The sequence below is a fragment of the Canis lupus genome, chromosome 11 (genome assembly GCF_011100685.1).
Source record: "Canis lupus familiaris isolate Mischka breed German Shepherd chromosome 11, alternate assembly UU_Cfam_GSD_1.0, whole genome shotgun sequence".
In the NCBI taxonomy this organism is placed as follows: Eukaryota; Metazoa; Chordata; class Mammalia; order Carnivora; family Canidae; genus Canis; species Canis lupus.
In genome coordinates, this window is record NC_049232.1 from 68,990,954 (window position 1) to 69,010,528 (window position 19,575).

Here is a 19,575-nt window from a genome sequence, read left to right on the forward strand (position 1 = left end):
AAAACAGATGATGTCTCCGTGGTAACAGAGTCATTAGTAACATAGTAATGACGTGGTGAAAATGCAGTATTTATTACAAACCAGGGGTGTTGCATTTGCCCCTCTCTGCCCCGCCTCAGCACCTCCCCCCACCCTCCTCTGTGCCCCCAGTGGGGTCTGAAAGAGACCTGGGAGGGAGCAGCCGGTCCCCGAGCCCCCGTTTCTTGTCAGATCCTCCGATGCCGTCCACAGCCCTGCTAACGGCCCCTTCACAGACCCCCTCACTCCCAGCTTTGAGAGCTCCCCCTGCTTCTTCCCAGGATCCCGGCTGATACAGCAGAAATCTAGATTTTACATATGACGATAGTTCACCCAGAAATACTGAAGTCCAAAAGGAAATAAGCCAGTAGGGGTTGGATTAGGGCTCTCCTCCCCCTTTCCCCTTGGCTTTCAAATATTGGGCAATTACTTTTATAATAAGGAGAAGTAAGAAAAAAAGAGAGAGAGAGAGAGAGAGAGAGAGAGTCTTCCTCTGGTTGCTGAGAAGCAGGATACCCCGCAGCAAGCGGTGCAAGGCAGCGATGACCCCCCTGGACTTGGGAATCAGATGGACCTGGGTCTGGGCTCTGCTGCCTACAAGCTAAGCGGCCTGCCAGTCGCCGGTGGGGTCGCCCCATTCCATTCCAGTTACATGGGGGCGATGACTGTAACTGCCTTACCGGCTTTCTATGAGAAAATGAAATCAGGGGCATCAAAGGCTTGCACGGCGCCTGGCACGCCAGCACCACTGCCAGAGAAGTGGCAATACCGTGATACAACGACCGTGATCACGACAAGCCGCGCCAGGGCTGTTTGCTCTGAACGGAGACAGTGTGTCTGGGATTCTCTGGCCTGTCTCGTGGCAGACGAGGCCTCAGAGACTCGGCCGGGGGAGCTGGGCGGTTGCCTTGCCTGGCAGCTCCAAGGGCATCTCCCAAAGGGGGCAGTACCTTGAGTTGGTCCTGGGGCGTGAGCCGTCCTGCCTGCAGCAGTCCTGCGAAGGACTCCACCTGGACATTGGGAGGGGAAGGAAACACACTCCGTGAATCCAGACCCCGGAAGAGGAGTCCCGCAGGCCCCCACCCCCACCCCACCACACACACACACACACACACACACACACACACTTAGTCACATTCACACTCTGGCACGGGGAGCTGGGTCCCGCCTCCGGATGCGGGTTGCCTGCCAAGCGCGGAAAGGCGGATGCCAGAAGTTGACTCCACCACTGGCCTCGGCCACAGTAGCCTTTGAAAAACATCCAAGCGGAGCCTCCCAGAATTTATCAATAGCAAAGCACACTCACTCGTGTGCGTGGAGACCTATGAGACAGGGCTGTTCGCTGCAGCATCAGTGGGGCGCAGTGGGAGACCATCTAAAAGCCTGTCTGTGGAATAGTATGCAGCCATCAAGAAGAGGAAGGGGTAGGTGCAGGTGCTTTCTTATAAGTTAAGACCCACTTCTCAGTGTCAAATCAAGGTACAGCCCAGGCTCTATGCTATGCTACCATCTGTGTAAAATATAGCGAGAATTAAAAAGGACAAATATAAACACGTTGGCTTGTAGATTATAAACGACCCCTAGAAGGAGGCAGGGAACTAAACGCTCATTGCTTCCGGGGCAGAGAACTGGGTGGCAGGGGCGGGAGCAGGCATTTCTACTATATGCATCTTTCGAACTTTGAACAAAGTGAATTCATTGCCTACCCAGAAATATTCAACTTCAGCATATTGGAGAAGTCAGGGTACAGCACAGCGTACATACTCATGTGACCATTTCTATAAACACGTATGTGTGTGTTGAACATTTTTGCATGAAAGAGAAAGGCAAGTACGGGAAAAGAGACTTTTCACTGAATATGCCCTTTGTACTCTGTGAGGGTCTGCACCATGTGCATCTATTACCTTAACAAAAAAAAAATTTTTTTTTAACTGGGAAAAAAGGGGCCAAGGGGATTTGGGGCTTTCTGGGATTTCTAGGAAAGCTCTAGGTTACTGCCAAAATATAATATAGAAGTTGATATAATACAGTGATATTACATAAGTTATATGATATATAAAACAGAAATATAATGTAAGCTACATATGCAGTTTAAAATGTTCTTTCTTTTTTTTTTTTTTTAAAGATATCACTTATTGATTCATGAGAGACACAGAGAGAGGCAGAAGCAGGCTCCCTGCAGGGCACCTGATGCGGGACTTGATCCCAGGATCCCAGGATCATGCCCCAGGCTGAAGGCAGACACTCAACCACTGAGCCACCCAGGAGCCCTGAAGTTTAAAATTTTCTACAAAATAAAATTTTCTAGCAGACATATTTAAAATGTAAAAAAGAAACAGGTGAGGGACGCCTGGGGGTGCTCAGCGGTTGGGCGTCTGCCTTCGGCAGCTCAGGGCGTGACCCCAGGGTCCCGGGATCGAGTCCCGCGTCCGGCTCCTTGCATGGAGCCTGCTTCTCCCTCTGCCTGTGTCTCTGCCTCTCTGTGTGTGTCTGTCATGAATAAGTAAATAAATCTTTAAAAAAACAACATTCAGGACAAGAAGCAATATCCCTCCAGTTACGGGACTCAGAACGGTGGTGATTGAACAAGATAAAAGTCCTTGTTCGTGTTACTGTGATGGATGAACTTGGAAGATGTTCTGCTCAGTGACAGAAGCCAGGCACCAAAGGACGAATATTACGTGACTCTATTTATGGGAAATGTCCAGAACAAGCAAACTCTTGGAGGCAGAAAGTAGATGCACAGGTGCCAGGAGCTGGGGCGGGGGGGGGGGGGGGGGGAGCGACCGCTTCATGGATAGGGAGTTTCTTATTGGGGGGATGAAAGTGTTTGTAGAGTGACTTGTAGGGATGGCTGCATGACTGAGTCCACTGAAACCCACTGAAGCATGAACTTCCAAGGAGCAAAGTGTGAGACATGTGAATTCTACTTCAATAAAACTTACCAGAAAAATAAACGAACAAAAGCATGGCGGTATTTCTCTGAGGGAACTGTTTTATGGACGTGGTAATATGTGTAACTGTTGCATTTCCCTTTTTGCATCGACAGCTAGGAAGCTCAAAGCCAAACCTGGGCCTGCCAAAGGGTCCGACGGGGCATTTTGTTTCGTCACTTTACGCTAAGTTCACACTAGTTTTTTCTACTTTTACTTCCCCTTGGCCCTGGTTTCCAGACTTCCGTCTCCAGAATACGGTTAAAATGCAAGTATTTTCTCAGCCCCTTTAAAGCGCTTTTGGCACAAGGCCAAGTGTATGGTTATAAATAGACCTGCAAACAACTCCCAGTTATTTGGACTGTTTGGTGAAAACATAAAGGCCCTTTGACAAGTGACTGAGAATTGATTTCTGTAATGAATAAGCTAAAAAAGTGGGGTGATTTACGCCAAAGAGGAAAAGGTACAGCGGAGATCCGTTGTCCTTCCAGAATCCTGAAAAGAGCGGGGAGTCTCCCCTGGGGCGGGGGGTGAACCGGGAGATGCTTTCAAGCACAACTGGAGGGAGTCGGATGAGACATGGGGCCAAAAAAGGGAGTTAGACCCAGCGCTGAGTGACAAGGAGGGGGCTCTAAACCGGGGGAGAGCCTCACGGTTTCGAGATGGCCAAGATCCCCCCAGCAGGGAAGGGACAAGCCAGCCTGGCGGAGAGCTTCTCCCTCAAGCGGGCTGAGGCTCTGCTCTCTCGGGGTGAGTCCTGTGTGCCCCCCGGGGAAGGCTGGGGTGGTCCTCACCTTGGCCAGGAACTGGTTGGCCCAAGAAGCCAATTCCTGGGTCCGCGCTGCTGAGGGCTGGTCCTGGGTGCTGCCTGGGTTCTCCGGGGGCCACGCTGGGGCAGACGAGCAGGGGCTCAGGTCTCCTTGAGCGGACGGCCACCCTGGGATACACCACCAGTCAGCGCGGGGGCCAGGAGCTGTCCTGCCTGGGCTTGAACCCCTAACCCCGCGCCTCCACACCACACACCCTCCACTGTCTTTACATGGGGCCCCAGGAAGCAGGCTGCGCGGTGTAGACTCCGTGCACGGGGGAGGGCGGAGAACGAGGTCTGGGTCTGCCCCAGATCACACAGCTGGAGCCAACACAGGCCTCTGGTTTCCCGCACAGTAGTTCAGGCTCTAACTCAGAAAGACTCGGGTTCCAATCCCCACCCTCCCCGCTCCCCCGCGGCAGTGTGACCTGTAGCATGTCCTCGCCCCTCCGAGCCTCAGTTTCCTTAACTGTCAGAAGGCTTGATGTGGAGATTAATTGGGATCATGCACCCAGCAAGCCTTGGCCCCCATGTGGGGTCCTCTGTTATGCATTTGGGCCTGAGATCCCCCAACCGCTAAGTGCAGAGCTTGGGCTTTCCCCAGGCTGCTCTGGCTCTGGGTAAGATGCTCTCCACATCTCCATTTGGCCTCCTCAAGTCATAGGTCCCAGAGAAGGGCCTCATCTCCCTCCCTCCCCTGGCCTGAAGCCAGTGCCACCCCAAGGTGACCCAAGTACCCCCAGAGCAGAAAAACAGGCAGAAGGCTCCCCAGTCCCATTTCCACTCGCAGACTCACCTGAGGCCCCAGAGATCTGTGAGGCTTCGGTGGAGCCTGACCACCATACCACCGACTGGGGCTGTGGGATGGTAAAGGATAAGACCTTGGTCCCCTGGGGCATCGTCCCTGTGTGGATGCTGTGGCTGGGCTGAAGCGGGTCCGAATACAGGTTCACCTGCCAGGAAGGGGAGACATGAGCAAAGCCAAGTAAGGGTTGGGGCAACCCCGCAGCAGGCCTCACCTTCATTCACACCATCACTTAGGCGCTCAACAAACATGCCTCATAATGATAAATACTACTTTTAGTGGAGCCCTTGGGTGGGGAACCAAACACTGGGCCAAGGACTTATATGCCCCTCCATCCTCTCTACGGCAATCCTGAAGGGGAGGCAGGGCAGGGACGATCATCCCCATTTTACAGAAGAGGAAACGGAGATTCGGGTTAAGTCACTCACTCAAAATCTCCAGCTATAAATCCTTGGGCTGAGATTATAATCCTGCTGTGACCCTAAGGTCTATGGTTTTCCATATTAGTAATTTTTAACATTTGTTACAATAATTTACAATGTAACCACAATAATTAATGTAGTATTTCATATGCTGCAATTATAATTACAACCATATAATATTTCTCATAAATAAAAACATTTTCAATCATAATTATCACATTGATAGTAACAGCAATTGAGGGTTGTTTGAATGGGTGAGTAAACCAACAAGTGAACTAGCCGATCTCTCCCGTCGCAGGTCTCCAGCATTGGAGGGTGGACTCCAAATGGTAAGCAGCCCAGTGTCTGCGGGAGCATCTGGAGTCAGGCTGATGGCCGGGGAGGCCAAGGTCACAGAAGACCGTGTGCGCACGGTGGTCCAGTGTGGGGGTTTGGCAAACTATGGTCTGTTTTTGGAAACAATGTTCTAGTGGACACAGCTATGCTTGCCTATGTATTGTCCATGGTTTTTCAGGCTACAACAGTGGGGTTGAGCCATCACCACGGAGGCTGTTTGGCCCACAAAGCTAAAATAATGACCAGTGGGCCTTACCCCTGCCCACATTCGAGTCCTAGAACAGGTGATTTAGCTAATTCTCTGTGCACAAAGTGAGTGCTCAATAAACAGAAGCCACCACCCTCACATTCATCATCACCATTATTACTGCTGTTACCATCATTGCACATCACCATTATTATCGCCATCATCACCATTGTCACCATCGTCATCACCATCGTCATCACCATTGTCATAACCATCACCACCGTCTTTATCACCATTATCATCACCACCACTGTCATCACCATCACCACCACTATCACTATCACCACCATCATCGCCATCACCATCATCACCATCACTACCATCATCATTATCTTCATCATCATATCACCATCACCATCACCATTGTCATTTATGCGGCCATCAAGGAGGCAGGTCCTTGGAAAAGCTATTCCCCTACAGGCTGCTTATCTTACTGCCCCCTGCTGCCCCAGGGTATGCCTGATAAAGGGCGCTCCCTAGCCCCCTGGCAGGCAGCCTCTCCCTGCTTAAGCTGCTCTTCACGTCCTGGCTGTGGCAGAAAAATCTACTCCAAAGTGAGGGACAATGGCCCAGCATGGCCTGGCCCCCACCGCCTCCCCCTCCTTCAGACCCAGCCTCTGATGAGAACAAAGCTGGATTTTAATAATCCCCTCCACCATCTGCTCAGACCCGCCTGTGGGGGCTTTTCCATCAGCACCCCTTTCCTCCCAGGGTGACCCAAATCTGGGGAAAGCCCAGCCCTCCTGCCTGCCTCACCTGCCCACCCCGCCCCTCCCCCAGCCCCAGGCCTGGCCCAGCAAGGCCCAACCTTGCGAGTGACAGGACCGGGCTGTTTCAGGGGATGGGCTGGGAAGGATGGGGGGTGAGTGTGGGTAATTCGAAGCTGCTCAGGCCCCTCCCTTTGGGGATCTGTCTCTGGCCGTAGCCAGCACCCGCCCCAGCACCCCGGCACCCCTTTTAAGCCAGGGTGTCCCGCGGAGCTCCCTGAGGCTGGATCGGCTCCCTCAGGGGGGTTAATCCGTGAACAGTAGACCAGCGAGTGTGGGAGACACGGGGTTAAGTAACGGGCTAGTCTCGCACAGATGGGCTTCTCACAGCCTTTAAAATGCTAATGGGCTTTATGAATGGGGCGAGGAGGGGGGAGTAGAGAGAAGAGGAAATGTTCCCCGACTCCTCTGAAGACTAACCTCCAGGCCCCCTGCCTCCACCTCCATTAGCGGGGTTCCCGGACCCACCCACGAGTGGTCAGCAGAACGCACATTTTAGGATAAGCAGCTTTATGTCACTCCCTGCCCCCAATTCTTTCTGGGGGAGTATCTGGTCTGGCCCGGATCCAGATGCCCCTGCAGCTGAGCCCAAGGACAGCTGGGGGGAGGTGACGGCGCGGCAGCGCATCGGTGAGATCACCACCAACTCTGGCCCTGAGCTGGAGCCTGGCAGTGACTCCTGAGCAGCCCTGGGTCCGATCCAGTGGTGCCCCCACCCAGCCCGGGCCTGGGGACTCTCCGGCAGCCTCGCCAGCTGCAAGACCTGGTTCTTCTAGAAGAGGGTGGGCTTGATGTCAGGCTTAGGAGCCAGGCTGCTGGGCTCCAGCCCGGCTCTGGCACCTGCTTGCTGGCGATGGGCAGGTTTCTGAGCTTCTCCGAGCCCGCGCGCCCAGTGGTAAATCACTCAGGACGGTGGTCAGTAAACCTCACTATCGCTGCTGCTGTTCCCATCAGGCCCCCGCCACCCCTACCCCCACCCCATCCGCGTGTCTCGGCCACCTACACAGCACCACAGCCGAGTCCTGCTCACCCAGGCCTGGGGACAAGGGCGCCCACTCTGGCATCAGGCAGACATAGGTTTAATCCCCCAAGGTTTAATCCCCTACCAGCTGTAGGGTGTTGAACAAACCACAGCTTGGCTGTGCCTCAGTTTTCTCTTGGGAAGCTCAAGCGAGGTCCCCTTGGTAGTACTTAGCCTGGGGCCTGGCACCCGTTTACTGTGAATGCCAGTCCCCTTCCCCTGCGTCCCCACCCATTGCTGGGCTGGCCTGGGCGTCCCGAGGGCAATGTTCCCGGGCTGATCCCTCCCATGTGGGCCCACGCCTCCCCCTTGCGCTCTGAGCAGATTGGGGGGGCGCAGCTCAGCAGGTCCCTGGGGAGTCCACTCCCACCAGGTAGTATGAAGGAGCAGTGACACTCCTGCCTGCAGGAACTGGCCTTCCTGGGAAGGGCTCTGCGCAGGAGGCCACTCAGGAGTCTCTGGAGTCTTCAGGGTAGGCGCTACCGAACTGGGCGCAGGGTGAAAAGCCCAGCTGGAAGCCAGGCCCCCTCGGCCCGTAGGCCCGTGCCATCCCCGCCTCCCCTGGGCTCCGTGTCCTCTTCAGCCCACTGCGATGGTGGGCCCTGCCTGTACCACTCCCCAGGGCAGCTGGGAGACTGGGGGGCCGGGGGACAGTCATCCTGCTTCTGGAAGAGTCTAGCTGACCTAGGCTCACCCTTCTCTTGAGGAGAACCCCCAAACTAAGGGGTTGTTTTTCCAGAAAGTGAGAGTGAGTGAGCTGGTGCTGAACCGTTCCCAGCCTCTCCCACCTTCCCTCCTACGCTGCTCCTGACACACACGAGAGATGGGTCTGGGTCATCAGCCAGGACAAGGTGACCGCCCATGGGGAGACCCGGGTCCCCACTAGGCTGGGGAGCACCCATGACCAGAGGCACCACGGCTGTGCTCCCACGGTGTCCAAGCCTGCCCTGTGGACCAAACACCTCCATGTTCATATTTCTCCAGGGAAGAACGGTCCCCATCTCTTGGGGAGCATTTGCCAGGCCCTGGTACGCGCTTTCCACATACTGGCTCGTTCTCTTAAGTGAGTAAAGGAGGAAGCAAGGAGGACAGGGAGGGAGGTGATGCTCTAAGGCTCTGCCCTGACCTTGAACTTTGGCAGCCTCGGCCCCTCCCGGGGGGGACCAAATTCTCAATTTGTTAGATGGGGGAGCTGAGGGTTTGGATTTGATCACCAGGGCCTTGCTCCACGGAGCTTCTAGGAGGCTGCAGCCATGTGAGCATGGTCCTTCCAGGGAGGGTGCCTCACAGAGGCACCTACATCCTCTCCAGCTTCCCCTGCCCTCCCACCCCGACCCTGGCTCCGTAGTTTGGAGAGCTAGAAGGGGGAACCCACTGGCTCCCAGGAGGAAGGTCTGATCAACTCCCGCAACAGATGCGCCCCAGGAGGCCAGAATCGAAGGGACCTGCTGCGTCCTGAGGCCGGTGTGGGGACGCAGGACAAGAGCTCCTAGAGCAGGACCTCTTCCATTTTCTTATCTCGGCCGGCTGGCTGTCTCGGGGACACTTCCCAGAAGTGCCACTAGAGGCTTGAGAGCAGCCCGTGGCAGGGGAGGGGTCCCAGAGCAGGACAGGGGCCGGCCAGGTGGGAGAGGGAAGGTCTGCATCTCTGCACCTCAGCTTGCACCCCTCCTCCTCTGTGGCCTGGTGGTGAAAGAGGGGGTGGCGGAAGCAGGAAGCCACGAGGGGCTGCAACAGGCCCCACTTCCTGCCTCACCCCCAGAAAGGGGAAGGTCCCAAGTGAGAACTCACAGCCTCCTCCCAAGTCAGGGTGGGGGCTGAGCAGGGTGGTGGGGGGATGGATTTCCCCCTCCGCACTCCCCCTGCTACATCCTGGGCACGGGGTCAGGGGGCGAGGGGGAGGCTGTGCAGGAGACATTCAGGAAGGATCAGGGCCAGGAAATAAGCACCAGGAGCCCAGCAGAAACTCTGTGCTACTCCCCTTGAGGCTCAGAGAGCCCAAGAAACTTGCTTGGGGTCACACAGCTGGTCGGTAATAGAGGCAGGAGCGCAGCCCAGGTGGTCTGACCCCAGAGCTGCTCCGGTGAAGATCCTGGGAACCCCCGGATTCTAGGATTCAGGGACCTCAAAGCTCATCGATGATGAGGGACATAGAGCCCAGAGAGGGCAGGTCACCGTCCAAGGTCACAGAGGGACCTTGGTAGATGGAGGACCGGGTCCTTGTATCCCCAGGGTCTCAGGAGGCAGGAGCGAAGGCCGTGGGAGAGCATCACCTCGGGGCGCCAGGCCCCCCGCCCACCTCCGCCCTACGCAGCCCGTACCTTGGCGCCAAGGCGCAGCTGGTCGATGGTGTTCTCGGCCTCGGCGTACTTGGTGAGGAGCTTGTGGTAGTCCTCCTGCGGGAGAGGGAGGCCGACACGTCACGTCACGCGCCCTCGCCGGGAGGGCCCCCCACCCAGGCTCGCAAGCAACATACGCCCCGCGACGGGGCCAAGGTCCGAGTGGGAGAGGCGGCAGGACAGCCTGCTAGCTCGGCTGACGGTGAATCGGGGTGGGGGCCCCGTCCCGGGGGGCCGCACCTGCCCCTCCGGCCTCCTCCCTGCAAACCTGTCGGCGCTGCGGGCCGAGGCCCACGACTCTTCCCCGCCTCTACCCCCAGCGCTGGACGAGCCTGGGCTTCGTAGGTGGTTTTTTTTTTTTTTTTTTTTTTTAATGGGAGATAGAATAAGTCCTCCGAGGGTCCCGTAGAAGGCTCGGAGAGCACAGTCGCGTGTACCCGGGGTCACTGCTTGCCCTAAACAAAACTGAACGGCTTCCCCAAACAAGTCGCGACACGGGAAAGGCAAAAACAAAGGCACCCGGTCACCTTTGAGGGATGTCGAGGAAGACAGCTCTGAGAACTGGGAATTAGGACGGAAGCGAGCACTTCTCCTGTGTTTCCCACATGAACAATGACCCCAGTAACCAAATAGCTGCTGACGGAAATCTTTACTTTATAGAAGATTTCCAGCAAGAAGGAATGGTGGCATTCGGTTACTACCACTCTGCCACCCCCAAAGGGAGGACTGGGTCACGGCCACGGCCACCGGTGGCCACTGACATCACAAATGAGAGGCGAGCAAGCAGCAGGTGCCTCTTCAACGAGCCACCTGTGACGTGCTCTTGCCAAAAAAAATACCCTACCCGCGTGGAGCTCGTGGCCTGGAGGGGGAAATGGGGAAATAAACAGATGGCTGCAAGCCCACAAAGCTTCTAGCTCTAGGCCGACGATAAATAGGACGAGGAGAGGGCAGGGGAGCTTGGGAAGAGATAGGAGACGGCGTGTCGGCAAACTCCAGAATGTGGGAGACTCTGCAGGACAGAACTGGTTTCCTCAACAAATAAATTATAAGGAAGATGGGCCGCCCGGGTGGCTCAGCAGTTTAGCACCTGCCTTCGGCCCAGGGCGTGATCCTGGAGACCCGGGATCGAGTCCCACGTCGGGCTCCCTGCATGGAGCCTGCTTCTACTTCTGCCTGGGTCTCTGCCCCCTCTCTCTCTCTCTCTGTGTCTCTCATGAATAAATAAATAAAATCTTTTAAAAAAATTATAAGGAAGAAAGAGATTTGGAAAAAAAATGGGGACAGGGGAGACTTGAAAGTCACATTGCTCACATGCAATAGGTGAGCTGTGTTTGGACCATGGTTCGAACCAATCAGAATACACGAGCGGAGATAACGGGCCGGGTATGGACAGTATTAAGGAACTGGTGCTGGCTCTCAGGCACGCTCATGGTATCGTGACGCTTCAGATGGAGTCCTTATCATCACACATACACACTCAAATGCTTCTGGGGAAAATGATTTGATGCCTGAAAATTTGCCTCAAAATATTCCAATAAGGTGAGTAGGAGAAGAGGCGAGGCCTTGAGTGAAGACGGTTGCTGGGGGCTGAGCAGCAGGTACATGGGTGGAACCCCATGGCTGGTACTTGGGGGTTCATTATACCATGTTCTGTGTTATGTATGTTCTGAATTTCTCACAGCAGAAGTTAAAAACCAACAAAAGCGCAGACTATCCTTGTGGCATGGCTGCAAGCACTACTTTTTTTTTTTTAAGATTTTATTTATTTATTAATGAGAGACACAGAGAGATGCAGAGAGAGAGGCAGAGACACAGGCAGAGGGAGAAGCAGGCTCCATGCAGGGAGCCCGACGTGGGACTCGATCCTGGGTCTCCAGGACCAGGCCCTGGGCTGAAGGCGGGTGCTAAACCGCTGAGCCACCGGGGCTGCCCCAGCACTGCTCTTTCTGAGCAAAGGGCTTAGAACTATCTTCCCTAACAACCATCTACCAGCGGGGGATTCCTGGCCCAGTCCTAAGACCTCCTACCCAAACCGCCTCAAACCCAAACCGCCACAAACCGGGGCCGGCAGGTGCCTTGGTGACATGCCTAGAGACGTGAGTCCAGCTTACCTGGAGCTGATGGACCAGCTCGGTGGCTTGTTCGGGTGTCTGAAATTCTTGGGGCACCCTGGTGATGGGGTGGGCAGGAGGTGGGTCCTTGGCCGGGCAGGCTTCACCGCTGCTCAGCAGTACCTCCCGCACAATCTCAGCAGGTGACTTGAAGATCAGAGGCCTGGCAGGGCCCTGAGGCTGCCTGCCGTGGCTCTTGGCCTTGGGGGGGTGGTAGCTCTCATCTTTGGGGAACCTCACCCGCGGTCCCACCTTGGAGAAATCGGGGAGTGGGTAGTTCAGCTGCCCCCGCCCGTACTTGGAGGCATCAGCAGCCGAGTGGCCAGCCAGAGTGGCCCCCTGCCGGGGCGGCAGCCTGTCTTGCCGGGCTGGCCTGGGTGGATTCAGGGGGCTGATGGAGCCGGTGAACCGAGAAGGGAGTGGCTTGGGTGACGTCCGTGTCCGTTTCCAAGCATGGTCCTCCAGGTGAGGGCTGGTACTTTCTCTCCACTTACTGGCCGGACGCTGGAGGCTCTGGGCCTGGGGTACCGAGGAGTCCTGGAATTCCGTGGGCGTTGCCAAAGCAACACTGCCTCCGGTTCTGGGGTTTGCGTGTAGCCGGTGGTGGCTGGAGCTCCGTGGTAAAGTTTCTGCCGGGGCGGCGGGCTGGGGGGCATCAGTTTCCCCTTCCCAGGTAGATTCGAGGCTGTCATTGGGCTGGTCGAGGCTCACGGTCCCACTGCTCCAGGACCTTGCAGAGCTGAGGTCAATAGCTGGGTTGACCTCAGAATGTTCTGGAAGTTTGTCTCCACCGGCTTGCTTGCCAGCGGCCACACGGCCTGTGTCCTGACCCCACCCCAGAGCCCCGGGGCTGGTGTTTCCATTGCCCCCTGAGCTGAGACCAGTCTCATGCTCCAGTCTTGGGGAGCTCTCTCCAGCTTCCTCCACCTCCGGACCTTCAGGGGCCTCATCCGGTTCCTCTTCAGTCACGGCCAGTTGAGGATCCTGCTGAGGGAGCCAGCTGAGAGGCACGATGGAACTTTCTGGGCTGTCCACATCCTCCGCTTCAAACTCTGGAAAGACAGGTCACTGCTTAGGATGTACCAGCTCTGGACTCGCTGTGTAACATTCCCAGAGTCATTTCACCCCGCTGGGCTTTCATGATGGCAAGAATCCCACTGGTCCCCCCCATGTGGCCAGGTACTCACCTATCACCTCTTCTAGTTGTCTCCGGTCCCTCAATCCTGATCCCCAAACCCCGCTGTCCCTTCAGTATTTCCTGTCTCAGCAAATGAAAACACCACCCCATCCAGTTGCACAAGCCGGAAGCTTGGGCAGCACCTTGGCCATCTGTCCCCCTCATCCCCATAGTCTATTCGGACCCTGATCCTGTCACGATCACTTCCTACAGACCTCTCAAACCCCCCTAGTACTCTTAATCCCACACGACCTTTATGCTGGTCAACATCCTCTCTTGCCTGGACCCCTGCAGTAGCCACGTAATAATCTCCTTTATCCTCACCCTCATCCTTCCTCTGAAGACTCAGCAAAATCTTGCTGTTCCCAGGACAGAGTATGCTCCTAAGATCCCTGTCTCTACCCCCCATCAGCTTTCCTGATCCATCTCTCTCATATGGTTGCCCCCCCTTCCCTGCTCTAACCATGCCACATTGCTCCAACCACAGGGCCTTTGCCCATGCTGATCTCTCTGCCAGGCTCCTCCCTCCTTCCTTTTGCCTAGTTAACTAACTCCTAACTGTCCTTCAGGCATTAGCTCAACCTTGACCTCATCAGGGAAATCTCAGATCTCCCTAACTGGGTCAGATTCTCCCTTTTATAGGTTTTCATAGGGCTGAATACTTCTACTTTGGAACACTTATCACAGCTCCGGTTTTTCAGGTATTTACACGATCATTTCATTAGTATTTTTCTCCCCCACCGCACTGTGATCTCCTTGGGGGCAAGGACACCTCTGTTCTTGTTTACTATTGTATTTGCAGAGTAGATGCTCAATATTTGTTGACTGAATGGAAAGAAGGAAAGAAGGGAGGGAGGGAGGGAGGATGATGTGGTCAAAACATATCCATCCACCCATCCATTCACTATCCTGCCAACCACTTACCCACCCAGCACCCACTCACCCATCTATCCACCCATCCATCCATCCACCCATCTCTCCCTTCCTCTGTCCACCTATCCACCCACCTACTAATCCTCCTAGCCATCCATCTACCCATCCACCCATCCAGCACCCACTCAGCCATCTATCCACCATCCATCTGTCCATCCCATCCATTCACTATCCTCCCAACCACTTACCCATCCGTCATTCATTCACCCATTGGCCCAACCATCCATCCTTTCAAACATCTATCCACCTACCCATCCAGTACCCACTCACCCGTCTATCCATCCACTCGTCCATCCACCCATCTCTCCCTTCCTCTATCTATCCCCCTTTAAACCATCTACTTATCCTCCCAGCCATCCATCTATCCATCCACTCCTCCATCTATCCATCCACCTGTCCACCACCCACTCATCTATCCATTACCCACTCTCCCATCTGTCCACCTCTCCACCCACCCACTCACCCATCCATTACCCACCCACCCATTCATGCATGCAACTATGCATCCTCCATGCAGTCAAGGTTTATTGAGCACCTTTTTTGTCCTAGAACTTGTCTCAGCCTCTGGGATAGACCCAAAGTTTCATAAAACACAACCTGGGACCATCAAACACAGACCCTGCGCTCCGGGCAGATACACCTTTGTCATAACCTTTTATTACTCTCTGCTCCCCCGTGGCCTTTCCCCGGGCACCTCTACATCCTTCAACTCCTTAAAATCCCCTTCAGCAAGTGTCTCTTGTTTACAGCAGCACATGTGAAGGCCAGAGAGGTTAAGTAACTTGCCGAAGATCATGCAGTGGCTCACAGTAATCGTGGACTTAGTACCAAGGTCCCAGCGAGTTAGTCTCTGCTATTCCGTCCCCGATCATGGGGGGTCATGCAGGGGGCGTGAGAAAAGCAGGCTTTGGAGCCAGGGAGTCCTGGGTTCCATCGTGACTCCTCTGATCCCTTCCTGGGGGCCATGGGCAAGTGGCTGACCTCTCTGGCAGCCCTTACTTGGACTGGAAGCTCATTCCAGTGGGGAGGAGGTGGGGAGGAGGGAAGGAGACATGGCTTGCTCCATGCTCAGCCCTGCGCCTGGCACACAGGAAGGGCAAAGGACACAGCAGCGGCTATTATGTCATAGCAAGGGGTTACTATGTGACCTTAGGAAGAGCTGCCTCTGCCCTTTCCTCCCAGTGAACGCCAGTGACCTTTCCCTTCGGGTTGGAAGTGGCTCCTGACTGGGAAAACCCCACTTGAAGCAGCCCCCACAATCTGCCTCCAGCCACAGGGGCCTGCCTGATTCACAGAATCCTGAGTCCGGGCGTTTCGTTCACGCTGGGAGTGCAACCAGCACCACATCACAAGCTCGTGCTATTCTCAGAGGCATCACTGCTTCCGTTTCACAGATGGGGAAACCAAGATTCAGAGACGGGGACTTCTTGGCAAAACTAGGAATTTAGTCTAAGCTGGTCTCCATGCAAAGGAAGCACTCATTTTAGAAAACAAAGGATGGCAGCATTGTCATCGTTAATTGGGCTTTAAAAAAAAAAAAATCTTAACAATGGTCGTAACCCCGGGACCAAGCATTTCAAATGACCAAGGTTATTATCAAATCACGTGTGCACTGATCTTCATCTCTGCATTATTTATAACAGCAAAAACTAGAAACCACCTAAGTGCCCAGCAAGAGATTGGTCCCCAAATCACAAAACATCCACCCCCTGGAATTGCTTTGCATGCATTAGGAATGACTTGTGGAGGGACACATGATGAGCTGGAAAGACGTTCACGTCTATTAAGTCACAAAAGAAAGCAGGTTACCCTATCATTATTGCAGAGCACTGTTCCAAATGCATATTACATTTGCATACATACATATGGAAAAGAGCAGTTATCTGGATAATAAGTCATTTTCCTCTTTTTGCTTCTATTTGCTGATCTTTCTGCAATGAACATTACTACCTGTGTAATTCAAATCTTTGAAATTTTTAAATTATAGGTTTTATGCATTTTAATTTTTTTTAAAAAATCACCCAAACACCCTCCATTCCCCACCTCCCACCGGAAGGTGGCATGTTCGGGTCCCCCGGGGGTGGGGCTGGGGGGTCAGTCTCACCCTCGCCCGCAGACTCTCCCGATGCGGAATCCTGGCGTTCTGCAGGCTGCGGGCCCGGGTCCCACTCCAGCGGCTGCAGGCGCTGCTGTGCCAGCCGGAAGTCGTCCAGGAGCTCGGGGCTGGTGGCCCCGGGAAAGGGCCCCTCTTCTCCCCCGCTCCCGTCGCCATCCTTTTCCTCTTCGGGCCAGGCCCAGCGTCGCCGATGGGGCCCCCTCCCCAGGCCCAGCTGGGCCCAGCGCACCTCCGTCCGGGAGCTGGCCATTGGGCCCAGCCTGCGCTTCACCTGGGCCACTTCATCTTCAGGAGACGGAGCTGCCACCGTGGGTACCCGAGTCACCGCCAGCTCCTCTCAGTACCAGCCATCCTGCCTGCAGCCTGGGGGGACACAGCCAAGGGACAGCATCACTCATCCAGCCCCCTCCCTGCTTCACAGCGGCTCCCTGACAGGAACGCTGGCAGCAGGCAGCCCCAGCTCCAGCCCCTCGAAGCCCGTGACCCCGGCCAGTCACGCCACCTTCCTTCTCTTTAGAGAAACCAGGAGGATGACGGATGACTCCTCTTCTCCCTCAAGGCTTTCATAAATCAGTCGAGATACAGGGTCAGGAGCCAGAGGCCAGCACACTGGCAAGAGGTGCCTGTGCGCTAGTGGTGGCCACGGTGGGCCAGGCCCCAGGCATGGGTGCGGGGACAGTGGCCCTGCCCCCCTGAGAACCGAGAGCCCAGGCGGAAGTGGACAAACAGGCAGCAACTACAAATCAAGGTGAGCAGGACCGGGATGCAGGCAAGACTTAGCCCAGAAGCCGCTTCCTCCGGGAAACCTTCCCTGACCCCCTCTCGGGCCTGAAGAACGCGGACTGCGAGGGGGGTGAAAAGAACATTCCAGGACTCCAAATAATTGAAAACAGGTACTCAAACCGGTAGGCGTACCCTCACGTCCAGAGCAGCGCTATTCACAATAGCGGGAGGTGGAAAGGGCCCAGATGTCGATCCACGGGTGAGTGGAGCAGCACCGTGTGGTGCACACGCACGACCTAGCGCCGCTCGGCGGGCCAAGGGGGAAGAAGTGCTGGCACACGCCACCCGGAGGGTGAGCCTGCCAACATTCGGCGAAGTGAAAGAAGCCAGGCACCGAAGGCCACACGTAGGATTCCATTTCCACGAAATATCCAGAATAGGTAAATCCATAGAGACGGAAAGCAGGCTGGCAGTTCCGGGGGGCAGGGGAGGGCGAGATGGGGAGGGGCTGCTTCGCGGGTATGAGGCTTCCTTTCGGGGTGATGAAAATGTTTTGGAACGAGATACGGGTGGGGGCAAGGAGGGGGACGGCCAGATCCAGGAGGGCCTCTCGGGTCCCAGTCAGTGCAGCCCCCGCTCAGGACAGCACAGCACAGGGGCTGCTTAGAAGTTCCTCTGTGACTGGTTGGGGAGAAGGAGCCAGAAGACGGAGTCTGGCTGCAGAGGGGCCTGTGGCAGAGCAGGACGGCTGGCGGGGCTGCTCCTTCCTTCCATCCTCTCCTCCTCTCCCTCTTTCCCTTCCCGCTCTCTCATCTCCTGTTTCTTTCCCACCCACCCTGCAAGCACCCAGCCGATGGTCCCACCTGCCTAGCTCCAGGGCAGCTCATGCAAAAGCCCCACTCTACAGGTGTGAAAACTGAGGCCCAGAGAGCACAGGGCCCGCACCCGAAGCCACCCACAAGGCTGGGGTGAAAGGTCACCTCACAGCCTAGGCCGGGGCTCTTCCCTTAGATGATGGTGTCTAATCCCAGGCCTCCCTGGAGGACGGGCAGGTCTGTGTCCCTGCAGCTTCGTGAGCACTTGGGTCTTGCTCAGAGCCTTGATTTACACGGTGGAGAAAAGTCAGCAGGCAGCTATTTCTGGACAGAAAGCTCCCCGGGGAACGGTGCCTCACAAGAGAGGCTGCAGCCTTCCCGGGGCTGGGGCAGGGACAGGGAGGGAACCACACCGTACGGCCTCTGGCTGCCACCCCTGCTCCTGCACCAGGGCTCAGGGGCCTCTCTCCCCCCAGAATTGCCTCCAGATGACCCCGCGGGACTCCCCACGACCCCCACCTACCCCCGCCACCACATATGCTGTGTGCACTGAGCCAGGCGTCCTCCCTCTGCCCTCATCCCGAGCAGGCGAGTAGGTCACAGGCACAGTATTTTTCAGAAGAGAAAACTGAAGTGCGGCCTGGAAAGGTGACTTGGCCAAGATCACCCAGCTCGTCAGTGACAGAGCAAGACCTGAAACTATTAGTTTGGGCCAGGCATCTCCAATTATCTATCACAAGACACATCAGGAAAGTATATTTGCTCTCATGCGCTCTCTCCCTCTCGGTACCTTTACAGGTACGTATCCTCATACTGATGTATTAGGAAAAATAACATAAAATTTTTTTTTAAAAAAAGATGCAATATTAAATCAATCTTTTAAAGAGAAGCTCTAGGGATGCCTGGGTGGCTGAGCAGTTGAGCATCTACCTTTGGCTCGGGGTGTGACCCCAGGGTCCTGGATCAAGTCCCGCATCGGGCTCCCTGCACGGAGCCTGCTTCTCCCTCTGCCTGTGTTTCTGCTTCTCTCTCTGGGTCCCTCGTGAGTAAATAAAACCTTTAAAAAAAAAAACAGAGAAGCTCTAACCCTTGCTTCCCATACCGTATCTCCGGGGGCCTGTACTCCCCTCAGGAATCCCTGCCAGCGGGCCTTTAGCTTGACTGTGCTTGAGAATTCTCTAAGAATGCAGAGTCCTAGGTTGACCCAATGAGAGCCGGACTCAGTGGCCCCTGGGATAGGGCACAGGAATCTGCATTTCAGGGGCCACCCCAGGCAAGGCCACCCTTTGGGGATGGACTAGGCCTTCTGGCCCCTGCTACTTCGGGGGGTGTTGGAGGTGCTGAGGGCCATTGCTCTTTCTCTTCCCGAAATCTGGCGGCAACTTCTGGGTGGCTGGCGAGGCATGTGGTTTTTTGACTTTTTAAAGGGGCTTTTTCTAGCCATGGGGCACAGCCGGCTGTCCAATCACAGGGGTGTACAAAGAGGAACATCCTGTCTCCTGGGATGACTCAGTCCTCGCTGAAACTCGCTGCGACCAGGGGCAGCTGCACATCAGAGCAGAGGGAGCTGCGGTCACTGGCCGCAGTTGTGCACATGCTCCCCAGGCCCTGAAACCCGTGAGCCTCTCCTGAGCAAGGCCTCTGGCTGCCACGCAAGCCTTGGCCCCTAGTGCCATGGAGCCCGGGCCCGGCCAGCCGGCCAGTCAGAGGGTCAGTTGACAAACACATTCAGGTGCCAACCACGTGCCAGCCTCGGGCTGGGATAAGGACATGCCTCGCTGGGCGGCCCACAGAGAAGTCGCTGGGGTGGAGACCAGGCTGCAGGTCTGGTGCTGTTGCTTCATCGTCAACGGCCGAGCGGAACCTCCCCTCCCTGTAAAAGGGGGGGAGCACCGCCTGCCCCAGCTTCTGCAAGGAGTTACTGCCCGTGAGGGTGCACTGGGTGGTTGCTGAACGACCTGTGGGGTTCCTGGGTGACTGTGGCTCCTGAGGGCAACAGCT

General features: G+C 55.6%; 1 protein-coding gene across 1 annotated transcript in view; it reads right to left on the minus strand.

The window, feature by feature from the left end:
- Positions 1 to 18,566, minus strand: part of AKNA (AT-hook transcription factor) — a 38,628-nt gene extending 20,062 nt beyond the window's left edge. The window contains 7 exon segments of the mRNA XM_038553208.1: positions 969 to 1,028; positions 3,746 to 3,888; positions 4,556 to 4,712; positions 9,679 to 9,753; positions 11,811 to 12,862; positions 16,025 to 16,399; positions 18,505 to 18,566. Of these exon segments, the coding sequence (XP_038409136.1) occupies positions 969 to 1,028; positions 3,746 to 3,888; positions 4,556 to 4,712; positions 9,679 to 9,753; positions 11,811 to 12,862; positions 16,025 to 16,286 (1,749 nt within the window). The 5' untranslated portion in view covers positions 16,287 to 16,399; positions 18,505 to 18,566.
- Between the last annotated feature and the right edge of the window lie 1,009 nt (positions 18,567 to 19,575).